Here is an 18,310-nt window from a genome sequence, read left to right on the forward strand (position 1 = left end):
CGTTTTAAAAGATGCCTGCAGCTATAAATATAAGCAAGTATTTTAGAGGCCTTTATATATGAAAAGAACCCTTTGCAAATAAAAATCTTTGTCATCAGAAAATACTGTCTTTGGAATGGCCTCATAGAACATTAAGTGAGTGATAAAGCATCACGTTTAAATATTCTTCACTTTGATGCTTTCTATGCAGGTTTTGATGATCATCCTTTAAGGTTTTTCAGTTCCTAGTCTTCTGAGAGATTCTAGGAGAAGAGATACTTGAAAGGGCAGTCTAATTTTTTGTTTTGTCTATGTCACATTGTCTGGACCTCCAGTTTGACTATAGTGTAAATGAGGTCAGATCCCAACCTGCTATTCAAATAGTACATGGACTGTGGACTCTGAGTGCCCCTGGGATTTAGGATATATTGTTGTGCCATTCTTTTGCTATATTGGGATATATATTTCATGGGAAATATGTATATGTGTTATATTTAATCAAATTTCTAGTTACTTTTTTCCATCAGTCTGGCAGTATTTTATGATGAGGAAACCTTACTAACCACTTCACATGTCATTGTAAACAAAGCTATACAAAAAGTGGAGTACATTCAGTAGGTGGAAGTTACTGTTACAGAACAGTTCTGTTATCACATAGGAAGGAAACTGAGTATATCAAATGGCAGAATGTGCCTTTTTCTTAAACAAAACCATACAGATATACTTATCAGTATGTTTCAAAATACTTCCCTTGCATAATAAGCAGGGGATGTCTTATCCACACAGGTACTAAAACTGAAGTAGAAAGAGTTTAAGATGACACAGTAAAGTAGGATTTCAGTGTTTAATGTGTTTACTGCGACTACTTCCATGGTAATGAACATTTTATGAGGAGAAAGAATGCTTTATAAAGAACTTTCCAGTTTCTTTACATTTGATTTTATCACATTATCAAATACCGGTGTAGGAGATTGTGAGGAATATGCTACTAGACCAATTAGTGCAAAATCATTTAAGTAAGCCTTCCCTGTCAATCTGTGAAATCACATTTTTTTCCTGTGTTCTTAGTATCAAATGTGATCTAAAAACTGTTTCATATAACATGCTGAATAAGTTAATTGTGATCAGACCCTTGAGCTGTAGGTATCTTCTATTTAAGAAACAAGCTGTCTATCAGTGTGTGCCACTTTGTAGGAAATAAGAATTGAATAAGAGTGTTATAGCAAGATGAGACAAAATGTAATTACTACCTTAAAATTGCCCTCTTCCCACCACTGACCCAGACTGCCTCATAATCAAATTCTGCTATAGGAGGTTATTAAATATCCTGATTGTGATTTCGTATTTATTCCTGACATGATACAGTTTTTCCCTACATAAGGAGTTATCTCCCTCTGACTGTTTTTTATGCTGGCAGCATGTGACCTGTCCACTGGTCTCCACTGGCAATACATCTAACTAGCTGAACGAGAAGGTTTTTAGCTTAATATAGCTTTCACATAGTGAAAACTAGTGTTTCAACTCTCACGGGAAGTTTGGTTGCAAAACTATGTGGATCACTAGGGAAATCCATAAAGTTTCTTCCCTGTTTGGAAGGACTGGTAATGTAGCAAGACACCTATCATGAGCTTATAGCAGCTATTACACCTGGAAGTTACTCAGGATAGGAAGTTTGTCCCCTTTACTTTCACCCATCTCCAAGGGATCGTTCTTTTACTGTTTATAACTATAAACCGATTTGAAGTTCACATGTAAGAGAACATTTAATGGTATGGTTTGCATATGTTTTCTCATAGCAGTATTGGCCATTATTAAGGTACTTGTGTGTTGCATGTCAGAAACTGAAAGCAGGATTAAAGGGAAAGCAATTTGCAGTAACATTAACCAAGCTGAATGTAAAATCTCTGTCTCATTCAGGAAATGTGTTTAGTAAGAACAACAGAAGACTCCACTTTTGTTTCTGCTGATTGATTGCAGTCACTTTATTCACCCTTACAGCAAGAATGTTGTTAAACAGTCTGTGTATGTCTGTGTGCATATTATACTGCATTTTTCTGACATACATTTAAACACACTGCTCAGAAGAAAAATGAGTATTAATGAATACTTATCTTTGTTATGTAGTTGCATGCTAACAATATAAAGAACCTGTTCTATAGAACATGTTTTATACATAATTCTAAAACTGTGAAATAATTGTCTTCAGCAGCACTAAGGTGTAAGTAGTACACCTACTAGTAGATGTAGTAGTAGCTTTTTTTTTTCAAGTATTCAACCTTTCAAAGTTTCCCTAAAAATTTGACTTTAGTTTCCTTACATTTTCCTTCTTAGGTTTTACTCATCCATAGCAGCCCAAACGTGTATTAATACGGAACCAGAAATGTTATTTTTCTGTTCCCATGGGCTGTCTTTTGTAGTGGCCAGAATTGTGACTTTATGGTGGAAGCCACTTTGGTGTTCCATGTATTTTGAAGTAAAATGCTCATTAATGACATATGGCCCTTTTGCAATGGCTGATATAAGGTAAGGCTCAACCAGTTGCTTGTCTCCTACATGTTTACATGTACTGAGCAGGCTGTGATACAATTTACATGATAGCAAAGAGCAGTGGGGCAAGAAGAATCTGTCTCCAATCTGAATTGAGTACAAAGGCTCTTTTCCTCCTTCCTGTATTCATTCCACCCTATACCATGCACTCCTGAGTATGGTATATGAGACCTTATGTTTATGGTCTCATTTGGAGGAATGACATCCTCTTTTTAAGCTGCCTACAAGTGATGATAGCTTCCCAGTGTGGCAGCTGCTGAGTTTGCACCTCATCAGGCAAGACCATTTGCCTTCCGTGTGTTCAGCCAAACTTGTGTTCTCGATTCCTTTGAAGACAAATTTTTGGTTTAGTACTGGAGTATGGAAATGTGACCAGAGGAGGCACACCCAGTTTTAATTTACTGTAAGCTCACAGAAGAGTCATGTGAATTTTTCTCAAGGACGAAGAGCATTGAAATTGCTTGATTCTCAGCGTAAAAAGATTTCAGGGTATAGTGTTCTTAATTGTTTTTAGAAAGGGGAAATTGAACTTCAAAATGCTCAAAAGGAAGTAAACCTTTTAAGTGATTCTAAAACACTGGGGTGCTTTAAAAAATAATTTCACTGTAACTTGGAATTTTAATTGCCTGCCCCTTTCTCTTGCTGTCATGGTACTTTCATCCTCTCTGTTCTCCTGAAAGAGAGTGTTGTTATTGCTGTTTATTTTAAGAAATCCACTGGAATTTTTCCTGCAGTACAGCAAAATTTTAGGGGTGAATATGTTTTAATATTCTGTATTATTAGTATTTTTTATATCTCTGTAATTAAAATAATGAAGTTTTAATGACTGCTCTCCTATAAACCCGAACTTCTGCATTTCTTGCCTAAGAAGCTGAGGGTAATCAATGCCAGGTGCAGCCAGAATATTGCTGCAGCCCCACAATATATTTTTTTTAACATTATTCAAATTAGTCTCTACACTCATAATTCTGTTGTTTCCTTTATTGCTCTTTTAAAGCAAATGGTTCTTTTTTACAATTGTTATCTCCTGGCTATTAATTCAGCAGTTATTTTGGATTATGGCACTCCTGATAAATTTAGGAATGTAAAACCTCATAAATACATAAAAGTTTCAGACTGACATGGGAAGAAATTGGGTTTGACTTGTTTTATTAATATCCTGTTGTTCAGTTTGCAATAGGTTGGGAATATATTGTTATTTCTCCAGTGTTTGACAAATGGAAAAACAATTTTAGTTGAGCAACTGCTTCAGGTGTTCTCTCTTGAATTGTAATGGGCTGGTAACAGTGTTGGTTTCCAGTAAAAAATTGCAAGGAAAAGATCTGTTTTCCTTTAAGATGCCAAAAAAGTGAAAATTTTGATCAGACCCCACTTCAAAGTTAATGAAAATGCAACAGGCGGTTTGTAAAGATAGTTTTGATAAAAAAAATTCAAGAAGGTCTGCTGACAATCAAGTGCTTCTGTTTTAGAATCTTTGTTATTTAAACTTTTCACTAAGGAACAAAGGAGTATAAGGTGTAAAAATGTGTTTCTTCCCTCAAAGACATTTTATAGCGAGTCTATTTTTATGCAGTGAGTGTATTCATAGACTAAATATTATTGTGCATCTTGAGTATCCCCCACAGCTTTGAAGAATAACTGAATGATGGAAGTCACAATTTTTGTAAGCCTGCTGAAGGTCTGGACAGCACAGTCTCCGGGTCAGCTTTCCTGCTTCACACCTAACCATATTTTCTTTCTTTCTTTACCTCAGAAGTATATACATAGTTTTTCAGACAAATCTTAAAGAGCATTAAGGTGTAACTCCTGTTAGGATCATCTAGAAGTATTTCAGATTTTTCAGTAATTCTTAAAAAAAGATGCTGAACTGATTCAACAGGGATAATTATGCTAGCAGACGAAGAAGTGTGCGGTTAACAGAACTGACATCTCTACCTGCATGCTCCAGTGGTTCTTCAACTGTGTCCTGGGATGACACTTGACTTGCTGGATTTGTTGTATTTCCTATATCAGTTAAACACACTGGTATAGTGCCATGACTTTTTGTGGTACTGGCATGCTTTACTGGGTACTGAACTAAAAAGACTTTTCTTCTAGCTAGCAAATAAGTTAAACCCATGATGTTAAGACTATTTTATGACAGGCTTACACCATCTTCTCTTGTGTAGTGTAGCATCTTAATTTCAGCATAAAGTCATTATTGAAGTGGCACTTTCTCTTCAACCAGAAGAAGCTTTTTACATGTCAGAAATTGTTGTACTTAGGGTGCACTATTTCAAAACACAAGTTTTCAAGAAGGAAGCCATAAGATGGTCATGCAGAATCTGTAACTGTGAAGGTGAACTTAGAGTTGCATGAACTAATTGATATTTTATGCAAGTGAGTAGCTGAATGTGCCATACCAGCTGAGTCCATGTGATTTTAACTAATTCAGCATTGTCCAGCTCATAGACTGTGGGCTGGATCTAGTGCCTTTGTGAGGCTTCTACCTGACCCATCACCTTATCACTGTGGGAGACAGGGAACAGATGCTCCTTCAGCAAATGCATCCTCCTCCACCTGCCCTCTCTAGGGAGATGAATGGCAAGTCTGAAGGGGCGTAAAGAAGGGCAAGGAAGCCCGTGAGGGTTGTCAGCACCTCTGCCTGGCTCACGCAGGTGCTGTATGCATTAGCCAGTCCGGCACACTTGTCTGTATGTTTGTGTGTTCATGAGAAGCTCATTCCTCTCTTGCAAACAGAATAAAAGTCCCTGTTACATAGACAGCAAAATGTAAGGCTTTTGCTGTTGCTATATTGACTTACTACATAATCAGCATGTTGAAAATTCTTTCATTTTACTTTAGAAAATACTTCTGCTAGACATATTTTGTATTGCTCTTCTTTCGGTTCTATGTACATGTAGTGAAGAGTATAAAGCAGAGGGCACTTGTATACTTATGGTTGTAAAGACATTTGGATGAAGAAATTCTGCAGAGCAGTATATTTGCTTTGCAATTCTAAATGGTAGCAATTAAAATTCCCAGCTGCTGGCTGTCCAGATGTTTCTTGCATTACAACACTGTAATTTGCATTGGAATATATTGTGTTACTGCAGTAGCTGTAAAGTGGTCAACTTTCAGTCTAAGCCCTGTATCTGGGTTCCAGTTGTGATGGTGAACATATTTTCTGCTCATAGCAGGTTCTTCTCCTTCCCACTCTTTCCACACTCTGTTAGCTTGACACGTTTGTATTTCTCAGATGAAGACTTTTACTGCTCGGCATTTGAATCAAGCAGGGGATGTATTGACAGGTCAGAACTGATGTACGGATTGTTTCTTGTAAGAGTGACACGGAAAAAAAGACCAAAGTTTTGAATCGGAAATTTCCCTTTGGCATTTTCAGGCAGCAAACATCCCTCTGGTGTCAGAGCTTGGCATTGACAATATCCATTTTGATGACTTCTCACTTGATGTGGATGCCATGATTACTGCAGCCCTGCGGATGTTCATGGAACTTGGAATGGTTCAGAAATTTAAAATTGACTACGAGGTAACCATCTGCGCTGCGGATATCTGCTGCTTTTGTTCTGGCACTGCTCTGTCCATTTGTACCCATTTAGTAGCCCTGATACAAATTGTACTTTTAATTTCAGACGCTGTGTAGGTGGCTTTTGACGGTTAGGAAGAATTACCGGATGGTTTTGTATCACAACTGGAGGCATGCTTTCAATGTCTGCCAGCTAATGTTTGCCATGTTAACCGTAAGTATCCAGCTCCAGACGCAATCCCGTAAGAGCTTTTACTGCCACATTGCCTTACATGTCTAAACATTTTCCAGCATTCAGTTCTTTTCTGGTTATTATGCTACTCATTTCCAATAGCAAAGCACACAGAACTTGTTCAACATAAGGCATCGCATATTTGGCAAAACCCTATAGTGTTTTCGTGACAGTGGTATCATAAGCACATTAAAGTGACTGAAAACAGATGGCATTCTTGGAGTGAGCTTGTTATTATACATCTTGATCTTACAAAATGTTTTTCTTTTGGAACCCTTTGATTTGACATTTATTTCAGACTCTTAAATTGGAAAGTACAAAACCAAGGAAGATTAGAATCCCAAAGTATTTATGATGTTGATATTTATTACCTCCTTATCCAGCTTCATCTAAATAGTTGTAGAAGGTATTCCCTAAAAGCATTTCAAAGTTAACTTCCAGAACAGTGATCTAAGTGAATCTCATGTCTCCACTGGACACCATTAATGCTTAGGGGTTTTATTAACATGTATCTCCATCAGTACCTGTAGCTCCCTTCAGCATACAAGTAAATTCTGTTGAAAGTACCACTGCTAGTATACTAGAACAAGTATAATTGCTCTCTCTCCCTACCCCACAGCAACGTCACTGTGTGAAATAACCCATGCTTGGCTTTAATTCTTGTAAATGCATCAGTAAAAACCTCAGTGATCCTGGATATTTAATATTCTAGTTAATATGGTGAAAGAGAAGCAACATGTCTGTGAGCACAAAACACTTTTTTGCTGTACTTTACATTTGGGGTTTGCCTTATTTTCTGATAAACATTCAAGTTTTTAAAATTTTTTTCTTCGTGTTCAGTTTTAATGCCTAATCTATTGTGAACATTAACTTGACCATATTTGTAGCATTTGTGCAAGTATTTATTTATCTGAGATGTTGTGTGCTTGCTCTCTAATTTTTGTTCCATGAATACCTATGTTCTTGTTGCTGACTGGTCTCTGCAGTGCACTTAGGATTTGAACTCTGTAGAGAGGGAGACTCCACAGCCTGTGCCATTCCCAGCACAGGTCAGTGCACTGTTACATGGATTTGAGTCAGTCAGTGGCCTTTTTCCTACTCACAAGGCACAACTGTCCTGTGTGTGGGTTCCTGGCTGCCCTCCTCTGTTTAGCATTGTCTGTGTGCCAGAACTTTGTTGGGCAAGAAAAAAACCAAGTCTGACGTCCCCTAGCAGGTAGATGTTGGTCTAGTGCTTGGTCCAAACCCGTCCGTGTGGCTTTGTTTCTGTGAGTGCTTATGGAGGTGTAGCAAAGCTGTTCCGTACACCACGAGACAAAGGAAATGGAGACGTTCAGCAAGGGAGAACGGTCACATCTTCTTCTGGGCGCGGGGCTGTTCAGCTGAGCAGAACTAGCGTTGTTTCAGCAGGCACTTTCTGGCGCTCTCGAATGAAATCTGGTCGGAAGGCACGGGTGTCGGTGGTTTTTAGAGTTCCATAAATTTGACATGCACCTTTTTTTTTTTCAGCTTTAGAAAAATGAAAAGCGTTTTACTCTGATGAGTAAGGCAAAGGCGGGCAGCGCCGTTCGGTGTGAGTTACAGTAATTTCTGCCAGACGCTGCCCGGGGTGAGGAGCCCCCCAGCCTCACCGGGGAGACCCCTAGGTGGAGCTCCAAGGCCAGGTTTGCGGCACGCTGCTCTTTTCGCTGGGAAACGCGCTCTCTCACCCGGCACTTCCATCTCGCCTAGAGGTGTCCGCATTGGCAGCCAGCAGGGAGAGAGCGCATCCCTGCTGCTCCAGCAGCCTGCCAGGCTTCCACTGTAAACTGCTTTGGTTGTGGTTCTCACAGCATAATTTCAGGATCCTTTTAGCAGTCAGCACAGGGATGCGACTGTATGTGGGATGTGATCTGGCATTTTCAAGCCAAGTTCATTTCATTGCCCTCACTCCTGGTAATAAACTGAGCAATTCAGATGCATGTGCTCACAACATTAAACTAGCCACACATCCCACCCCACTTTGCTCTGGCTCTGGCGGAGGACAGAATAAGTTCAGGTGTGTGTTCTGTTTGATCTGACTGATCTTGTGAAAAAAAAAAAAAAAGAGACACAAAAGAGAGTCAAGAGACCAGTAACAGCACAAGGCTTGCTCCTACTGCATTTGTCTTGGGGATACCATCCGAGTTAGTATGTGTCTTCTTTTTGCACTGTAAAAAAGGGAAAAATACTTTGACAAGCCCTTTAAAGGGCTTTAGAGGCTGCCTCTGATGGTCAAGAAAGCACTGCTTTGTGCAGTTATTGCACCTTATTTCTGATGTCTCCATGAGAGTCAGCAATATAGACTGCACCACAAGTATAATCCGACAGGTCTATTTGGGGCATTTTCAGGTAGAATTTACCATAGCATAGTACTGTCTAATCTGTAATGCAGTAGCCTCTAATGGCCTGACCATACTCTTACTGAATGTAGAGGGAAAATTCAGCTGGCTTGAACAAGCCAAACAACAGAAATCTAACAAAGAGTAAACCAGTTGTTTCACTCCTAGTGAACTCAGCCTTTTGCATATCTAAAGTATGTTCCTACGTATTTTGTCTCTCCTGAACAATTATAAGCACAGTTCTGCGAGCTGTAGTTCTGTATTTCAGATGTCAAAATATTCTGAAGACAAGCACTGCATCAAGGCTGCTCCCACAATTTAAGACATTGCATGAGAGTAAAACACAGGATCAAGCCCAAGCTTTGTTATCAATGCCTTTACCAGCACAGTTAACATTGATACTTATTTCAAAGGGTAAAAATGAACAAGTAAGCAATACAAAATTAAAATCCCATCTGGTGTGCTAATAACAAAACATATAGATGTGGGGCAAGGTATAATGAATGCAATTCATTTCCTCACACGAAAGAATGACCTCCATAACTCACTGGAGACTGTGCCACTCATGAGTTATGGGTCATTCCTTTTCTGGTGAAAATAAATTTTACTGCACCATCATCTATAGCCATGTTTTTTTTTTCTCTCTGTGTAAATTCAGAAAATGGGGAAATGTAATCCCCTGTTTTCTTTCATTATGTTCAAAGAAGATATCCCCTTACTGTAACACTGTTTTAAATTAAATGTTTTTTTACTAAATGACATATACTATATTTCTTTCATATATTCAATGACTAGACTTTACATTAAATAAAATGTGGCATTTATTTTTGAGATATTGCTACTGTTAATAAATTCCCTAATCAGCTTTTCTGCATTTGCAATACAGATTGAATCCTTGAGTTTAATCAAAGCTTGTGTTATGCTAAAGAATATTTATTACAACATCAATTTTATATTATAGAACTTCTTTTTTAAGTTGTTTTAACTTAGCTATGAATATTTTTTCTAGACCGAAATGACATACGGCATGTCATCAGTTAAAAACCTATTTTTCAATCCCTTTTTAAGATAGACCTTTATTACTATTTGTTATACAAGAGCAATGTTTAAAAAAATAAAGAGATAAACTACTATTTTTTTAGAGAATTTCCTCTGCCTGGGTACATGTTAATGAAACTAAAAAAAAAAGCAATGCCGCTAGAAATCAGGAGAATCTCTTTCCTAATGTTCAAGTTATTCTGTACACCAGTGGATTCTACACAAAATTAATCTTTTTTCCTCATACTTCATCATCTTTTCTGATGTGTAAACTTCAAGCAATTATAAAGCTTTTGTAGCACTTTTGTCCTTTTTGTTCTGCACTTCCTCAGTTCCCACTGAAATGCATTCCTGAGCACCTGGGGGAGCTTGGCTCCCTGTCCTGCCTGAGTATTAACTGCAGCTACATTTCAGACTATCTAAACAGAGGGTACTTGGATTTGAATGTGCATTTCTTTAAGTAGAATTCGTGGTCTTCGGGATGAATAGAAGAGTTTTCAGAGTATTGCTGCAATTGACTGGCATTTCTGAGTGGATCGTAAGTTTCTACCAGGTAAGGACAACAAGTCTCACTGTATCACATAAACCCTTTTCTTGCCAGTGTGATGTCCCAATGAAAATCAATGGGATTTGGGATTTCTCAGATGGTGTTAGTGTTTAGCCTTGATTTGGTACTCCAATATAAATGTTTTTTATATTTTTTGAATATAATTTCCTTTCATACTGACTAGGTCATATGGCTAATTGAAAAGTGTCTTTGGAGACTGGCACTGTGGAAAGACAAGTGTTATGATTTTCCAGCTCAGCCAGTACTTTGTGCAGGCAATATGCCCTTCTGCTTCTGAAGAGTTGAAGAACCAGGTTGTTTCTGCCATGGGTAAGATGCACAGCACCAACAGGGTGGTGTCCTACACAGGCTCTAGCACCTCCTCCAGACAGGATCTGTTCGGGATGCATGAGGTTACCAATACCAACAGTGTTTCCTTTCTGACATAAGTCAGTTCAGGCAGGAAGACTGCTATGGCAAGTATCCATGAGGAGAGGTATAGTGGCAAAAAAATGTTTCTAGAATCAGCTTCCTCATTCACACAGTCTGAGCTGCTTGTAGGCAATTTCGTTACATCTGTTTTCAAAAATCTCTCCCAAATTCAAGTGGGTACCTGCAGCAGAAAAAAGCCATTTGAGACATTTCCTCTTTAAAGCATGCCACTTCGTTTCATTGTCCCAGGTAAAAAAAAATCTTTTAATAGTTCGTAACAGTTTCATAGAGTACATTGTATGTGGGTTCTTTTATAGGTCTTCTGATTTAATGTCTCAGCTACCTCGGACAGTAGGGACTGACCTAAGTGGTCATCTCAGAATTGAAGAAATCTACTAAATACTTCTCAGAACAATAATTTCAAAATGGAATCAGTTTAGTTTGAGGGTTTTTTATTTCTCTGATCAGAAAATCCAGTTACTATCTTAGTCTACAGTTACTGATGTTTGTTTTCAGCTCTTTTTGCCTTCAGTGCCTTCTGGGTAGCAGAGAAATGGCATGCTGAAAATGCAACAAAGAGATAATAACAGATCACTCCAAGGACGTTATCTATTCTGCTAACCATCTAACATACAGCAGGGAATAGAATATGACAATAAAGCATTTATCTTCTCCTTACTGAAACGTTCATGGTATCAAAACAAAGTTGACTGTTGCTCGATGGACTAACATTACTTATCCCTTTTGCTACTGATAGTTACAGCTGCTATTTTTTTTCTGCTCTCAGACTGCAGGATTCCAGGAGATTCTAAGTGAAATTGAAATTTTAGCTTTGATTGTGGGATGCTTATGTCACGACCTTGACCACAGGGGAACCAACAATGCCTTCCAAGCCAAGTAAGCTTTCTAATTCTTACTATTTTAATTTGGTTTTCTTCCATGGGAGAGCAAAAGGTGACCAGGATAAAGAATGAAGCATTAATTTCAAGCCTCCTAGGCCAAGGCCAAGTATTCTTATTCCTGTATGCAGTGAGGGACAATCCATCTTTATCATTCTCTGTTCCTTTAGGTAATTGCTGGCCTGTCCTTTGTAGCAGGCTGTTGAACTGACACCACATATTAAAATGTGGTGCCAAAACTTGATGTTCCTTTCAGGCTCAGCTATTATTGATTCTGGTATTCAACCCAGGAAACATCTAAATTGTCTATCTGGGTTGTTCTTACTGACTGGAATGCATGATATCGAGTAAAACCTTATTCCCTTATTGAGAAGAAAAGAAAAGAAGTAAAACTGAAATAATGCTTTCACAAAAACTTTCACACCAGTATAAGCAAGCATACATAAAGTAATTCCTAGCTTACGAAGTATGATTCATACTTCACTGATGTGAAATCTTACTCTACAGACTGTTTTCAATTCTGAAAATGAATTTTATTTTATTCAAAGTTTTTATGACCTGATTTAGCAGCCCTGACTTGCGTGTATTTTTACTGTCCATGCTGCTGCCATCAGGCACAGTGAGGTAGAAGCAGGCTTGAGGAAGTTTTGAGGGTGGTACTTCTTACTGTGGTAGTAAGGAAACTCCTTTGACCATGGTCAAATTAATTCCAAAATCAGTGTTCCCTGAGAACAGGCAGGACAACAGAAAATGTCCCCTGGCAACATCCTGGCCAAGCTGTGAAATAAAGCTGTCAGACACAGAGACTCCTTCAAATCCCATGTGATTTTCTTCACTCCCTAGGTCCTCTACAGTCAGAATATGTCCTGCAGATCCCAGTGTGCATTTGCAGCTTTTTCTGTTCTGCTTTCCTGCTAATCCTCCAGTGTGATGGGGTAGTGGTCAAATGGTTGTCCAAAGATACTTGAAAGACAGTGTAATGCTTCATTAGCCTGTTTTGTCCTACTTTTTGCAGAAATACTCTGCTGCAATGTGTGTATGTACACGCTGCTGCATTTCGGGGGGCAAGTTGCCTCGGTGAACATCACTCAAACTGATGTTTCTGATGTTCACTAAGCTGCCATTTCCTGAGGTATTGGTGTTGCCATACAATCTCAATGAAACAATGACACTGTCTGGATCTTCAATCACCATAGCAAGGAAAATCAATTGCAGTGCTCAAAAGACAGAGCTCATGGTGCAAAGGTTACCAAGCACTGCTAGATGCCTTTTTGCAGTGGAGACTTGAAGAGAATCAAAATAGACGAGACAAATGGGAAGGAAGCTCAGCTGATTGATGTTTATGTTCCTAATTTACGAGACCTAAAATTTACATCTTAGCAATTTTAGGCTCTGATTAAGTTAACCAATTCTCCACTGTAACATTACACAACAGCATCATTTGTGCAGAGGGATGGCTCAGTTAAAGGTGTAGGGTTTCAGCGCTAGGCTGCTATCACTTATACTTGTTGTTTGACAATGGAGTACAAAGAGGAGGCTACCATTTTATGACTCCATAAAGAAACTGCTGAAGACATTTAATGAAAGACAAACATTACCACACGTGCATAAAACATCCCTGAAAACAGAAGCTGTAGTTTTCATAACAGCAACTATGATTTATTCCTCTAACCTGACATAAATTTAAGCATCACTTTTTCCTGTTTTATCTTCAGTATTCGATACTGCTGTTCTGTATGATGAAAGTTCAAGAGGTATATGATGGAGGCAATATCACAGTTGTTTGAAATGGCTCTGTTATATATCTCAGCATCACATTCTCTAGGGACAATGTTTCCTGGACATCCTTCTCTCTAATATAGCTGCTTCTGATAATTAAGTATCAGTATGGTGCAGTTTTATGGCATATGCTCCTAGGAGACTTCCTGTCTCTAGCATAATCTCTTATTCTCATTTCTTTGGAAAGAAAACCCATCTTGTTGCTTTAGGCTGGATCCCAGAAGTGTGAACAGCAACTATTCTGACAATCCAGTCCCTTTCTCTGCACCTCCCAATGATTCGCAATTTTATAATTGTATTCTATAGATTTTTATCCTTAGAAAAACTTAGAAACTTAGAAAACCCACCTGCTCTGTGCATTTTGAATCTGATTTTGGTTTAGACAATAAACATGATGAGAAAATACATTCTGAAGCAATGCTAAACTTTGCTTTTATAGTCACTGCTCTCACTTGTGGTTTTTTGTTTACCTTAGTATTTTTTTAAATGTGTGATTTTACATACTGACAGGACCTCAGTGCATTTGTAGTTGTTTTTTTGTTGTTGTGTTTTGGGGATTTATTTTAAGAGTTTCTAATTGCTCATCGTAAGCCATTGTGTTTATGTCTATTAAGGATTAAAAAAACAAAGTAGTGGAAGAGCCAATCCTAGATCAAGGATGTTACTGTGTGTCTTTACTGCACAATGGTGCGCCTCTGCTGTTGCTGAGGCACTTTGAAAGTTGTGTTACAAAATTTCTTGTAGTTCAAGAAAAATTGTTAGTCAGCTGATGATATTTAGCAAAGTCTAGAACATAAATGCTTTGTATCTGGCTTTAAATTAGTATTTTTGACCTTGTCAACTGTCTTAGGTGTGGTTGCTGAAATGGAGGTGAAGTGTGGCTACGTGCTTTTGTTACTAAATTGTTTCTGAAACCTGCTTTGTAAGCAGATGAGCAGTATTTGTTGACTCCCCATGTTCTGTTTCAGGAGTGGATCAGCCTTAGCTCAGCTCTATGGCACCTCTGCTACCTTGGAGCATCACCATTTCAATCATGCTGTCATGATTCTCCAAAGTGAGGTACAAAAGCATTACTATTAATCTCACTGTAAGCTGTTGGGCAGTTTCAGCAGAAGAAAGGAAATACCACACATGGTACCTTTTTAATGTCCTCTCCTTGAGGAATTATTTATTGGTTACCACAAAGGTCACAACTAGCACAAAATTAAACAACTACAAATGCTGATCATAGAGCCCAGAGATTATATTTGTCTCAATCAGCGAGGGGCAAGGAGAACATATCCTAATAATACTGTCAGCTTTTCTCAGTCTTCTTACATATATCCTGCTCAGTGGTTTATAGGTAGCTGAAACAACTCTTACCTTTCCCCACAGGTATCATATTCAGAATATCACAGTCATCCTTTACTGCACCAATTTAATTTCTTTGACAGTCTTTCTGTAATCAGTATTTTTGTGATGGTTTTTCATATTTTTAATAAATTATTTTTAAAAATAAATATCAGTAATATCATGCTGCCCAAAGTACAGTAATTGCTTTGCAGATACATATGAAGACATAGTTATTGCCTGGAATATCTTGTGTGTAACAGTATCTACAGCATACACTACCCCAGAGATGCTGTGGAAAAAGGAGAAGGATGGACATGCAGTCCTTACGAAACAGTGGATTTACACAGCTAGATTGTTACAAAATGCATTCAGTAAATATAAAACCAAAATTTGTTGTTCGTGCAGCACAGTTGGAGACCATATGCTGATCTGCAGTAACTTCTGAAGAGCATCTGGGAATGCCCTGTGATCACCGTCAAATGGGAGCAGGCGGATGGCTTTACCTCTGTGTACACTGCCAGAGAGATTTGTCATGGGACTGTGGCTTTAGTGTTCAGTTTCTTGACATTATATTTAGAAAGTAAACATAGGAAAGGAGGGCACCAGCATGAGATTTAAACAGCTCAATTTGTTTAGCCTAGGCTAGCTTATCTAAAAGGTGATATTAGAAATTAAATTCCCTTATAATACCAGGGAAAGGTGTAGGAAAAAGCAGCATTTGAATGATAAACAGACTAGTTCAGAATAGGGAAAAAGGATAGGGTTTTTTTGTTTGGGTTTTTTTTTTCCTAAACTAGTGACTCTGTTCAGCCTCTGGAACAAGGTTTTCTGGAAAACAGTGAGTTCTCTAGTTCCTGAAATCTTCATCATAATTAAATGTCTCAGACTCAAGACATGGACAACTCCGTGTCAGTCTAGATGCTTTTCTTTATCTTTTCCAGCTTAAAAATCAATAAATTTATGAAACAAAAAATTCTTTGGACTCTAGTCCAGCTTCTTTAGAGATGTAAAGTATTACTTGAAATGCAAGTCCTCACCTTTGATCATTCAGACAGCTTCTTTTCCAGTTCTAGTCCAGAAAATTAATCCTACAGGATTTTTGTCCAATCCATACTGTTTGCTAATGGAACATAATACCATTTAGTTTGGAAAAAATGCAGATGTGGATCCCCCAATCTACTTAAAGATACACCATCCTTTGCCAGCTGAGCAGCCAGTCTCTCTCAAACTAGCCGAAATGTTCTAGTCTGGTTTTGCTGACTACAAGGAAACATAGTATGTTGTATTATTTCTTCAGGTTTTTAGCATATTGGACAAAGGAGGTATTTATCCCTTACTCTTGACATGTTAACCTCAATATAGTGATCTTGGGCTTAGTAGTGACATGGTTTTCTAGACAATAAAACAGGTCAGAAAGGCACTAGATATTAGAGAATAACAGACAACTTGGTAAATTACCCCTGTTGTAAGAACTCTTTTTCTGGTACATTTTGCTTTACTTTCTTCTAAGTACTTTGATTGTAATTTTTTTTCATAAATAAGCTTTAAATTCTCAAAACCTCAATATCTAGCTGAAAAGAAATAATTTTATGCATGGTAAATTATTTTTTCTGTCCAACAGTTAGCTGCTCTAATAAAAAATGCCATCTCTACCTCTGGACCTTATCTCATATATGTCCTCATACCACCATGGTTATAGCAATCCTGTTACTGGAAAATTCTTGGTTTTAAGAGCATTTTAATCTTCCTAGGCAGTAGATGGCAGTGCATACTGAATGTGGGCACTACAGGACTAAATACCACCAAAATAAGACTGTTTAGCAAGAACTTCAACATTTCTAGAGGTGATTAGAAAAAAAAGAACAAACAACCTGTAATTCTTTTATTTATGTTAATATAGTTATATGTGACTATTGTCACAAAGATAATTTCTTAAGTTTACATTTAGAATTTTCCATTAATTTTGTTTTCTTTCAGCTTATTTTTTCTGGGATTTCATAGAGGAATTACAGAAATTCAGTTACAAAAGGACCTTCCTACTCTTAAAAAGCAGTGTAAAATAATTTCTTTCCTATCATTCTGGCCATAGAGCACCTTTCAAATTCTTAATCCACAATTCCTTAAAAAGCCACCAATTGGGCCCACAAAGGATGTTTAAACTGCATATAAATATGTGGTTCTTTAGCCTGTGTAGGCAATGGCTGTAAGACAAGGCAGTAATGGGCAGAGTGAGCAAATGGGCTGTTTTGAATGAAAAACTGATTTAGTGTCCTTGACTGCTCTTACAGCAGCTTATGTGCCTGCAAGCAGCAGTGCAGATAAATCTATTAGGAGCACAACTCAAAAGCTCCAATGCACAGCTCCCCAAAACATTTAATAAGAGGAAAGATTGAGATGTATCCATAGTTTTCCCCCATAAACTGAGTCTGTGCAGGGTCAGAGCAAAGAGTAAATCTTTACTCAAGAGGCTATAATTTCAGCAGAGTTTAGAAAAACATACCAGGTGCTGGATTACAATCATCAGCTCTTCCACCTCAATGTAATCTCAGCAGTATTAACATTATTATTTTGTTGTAGTTTTACCATGAATCAGAAAAGGCTTGTGTTACAGAGAAACAGTAGACTAAAGAGTTAGAAAACCTTTTCAAAACCTATATTGATTGCCAGTCTTTTACCTCTTTTATCTCTTTCATTATAGGGTCACAACATCTTTGCTAACTTGTCCTCTAAGGACTACAGTGACCTTATGCAGCTTCTAAAGCAATCGATATTGGCAACAGACCTCACTCTGTATTTTGAGTAAGTATTGGCATTTCTTGTATTTGACAAATGAAAATTCAGAGAACTTATTCTAATGACCTATTAAATACCAATAAGGGTATATAATATGGGAAATTAGTGTTTAGCTACAGTTGAAGAGCTTTAGTTTAATACTTAGTGTATCTTAGGCTAATAGAAATATCTCAAGTGTCCAAGTAAGTTTTGCTTTAACATGTAACATGTCTGTATCCACCAAAAGCAAGTGAAATCCTAGACTTATACTTCAAAGCAATCCCAGAAATCAGTTACAGCTCAGTCCTTTAATTCTTCTGTCCCTTCTGTGATCATTTCTTCAGGCATGTAGAAAATCAACAACATCTGAGAATTCATCTCCACCATTTCAGTATTTCTAAACATGTATGTAAAGAAATATTGTATTTAGTTACAGATCCAGTTGCAGAGGTAACAAAAGCATGTACTTTGCTTCTTTGAAGACAAATTATGCCAATTTGCATCACAGGATGAGAATAGGTCTTAAAAAACTGAAGTGAAGTAAAATAGAGTCACTCTCATCCAGTTTTCTTCCTTTTCCCTGTTTTCAAGTCAAATCTCTAAGCAGATTTCAAGTGGGTGCTACTTTATGTTTTTCAAATACTGGTAATTATTACCAAGCTCTTCCCAGTGAGAATGTCTGGGAGCATGCATGGTGTTGGAAGGGTTGTGGTGTCACCATCACACTGCATTTCTGACATCCCCCTCTCTGGCACGTGCCTGCACCTGACTTAGAGAAGTGCTGTCAGATGTGCAGTTTCAGTGTACTACCTTTGCAGTCTTGACAATAATTCATCCTTGGGAATTTTCACAGAATCACAGAATATT

The 18,310-nt window shown here is 37.8% G+C and overlaps 1 protein-coding gene across 1 annotated transcript in view; it reads left to right on the top strand.

Moving 5' to 3' along the window:
- PDE11A (phosphodiesterase 11A) overlaps nucleotides 1-18,310 on the top strand; it is a 126,894-nt gene that overhangs the window by 82,426 nt on the left and 26,158 nt on the right. The window contains exons 12-16 of the mRNA XM_029959605.1: nucleotides 5,909-6,055; nucleotides 6,159-6,266; nucleotides 11,449-11,558; nucleotides 14,308-14,398; nucleotides 17,370-17,470. Of these exons, the coding sequence (XP_029815465.1) occupies nucleotides 5,909-6,055; nucleotides 6,159-6,266; nucleotides 11,449-11,558; nucleotides 14,308-14,398; nucleotides 17,370-17,470 (557 nt within the window). The remainder of the gene's footprint in view (nucleotides 1-5,908; nucleotides 6,056-6,158; nucleotides 6,267-11,448; nucleotides 11,559-14,307; nucleotides 14,399-17,369; nucleotides 17,471-18,310) is intronic.

This window comes from Manacus vitellinus, unplaced genomic scaffold (assembly GCF_001715985.3).
Source record: "Manacus vitellinus isolate BGI_N305 unplaced genomic scaffold, ASM171598v3 scaffold_20_pilon, whole genome shotgun sequence".
NCBI lineage: Eukaryota > Metazoa > Chordata > Aves > Passeriformes > Pipridae > Manacus > Manacus vitellinus.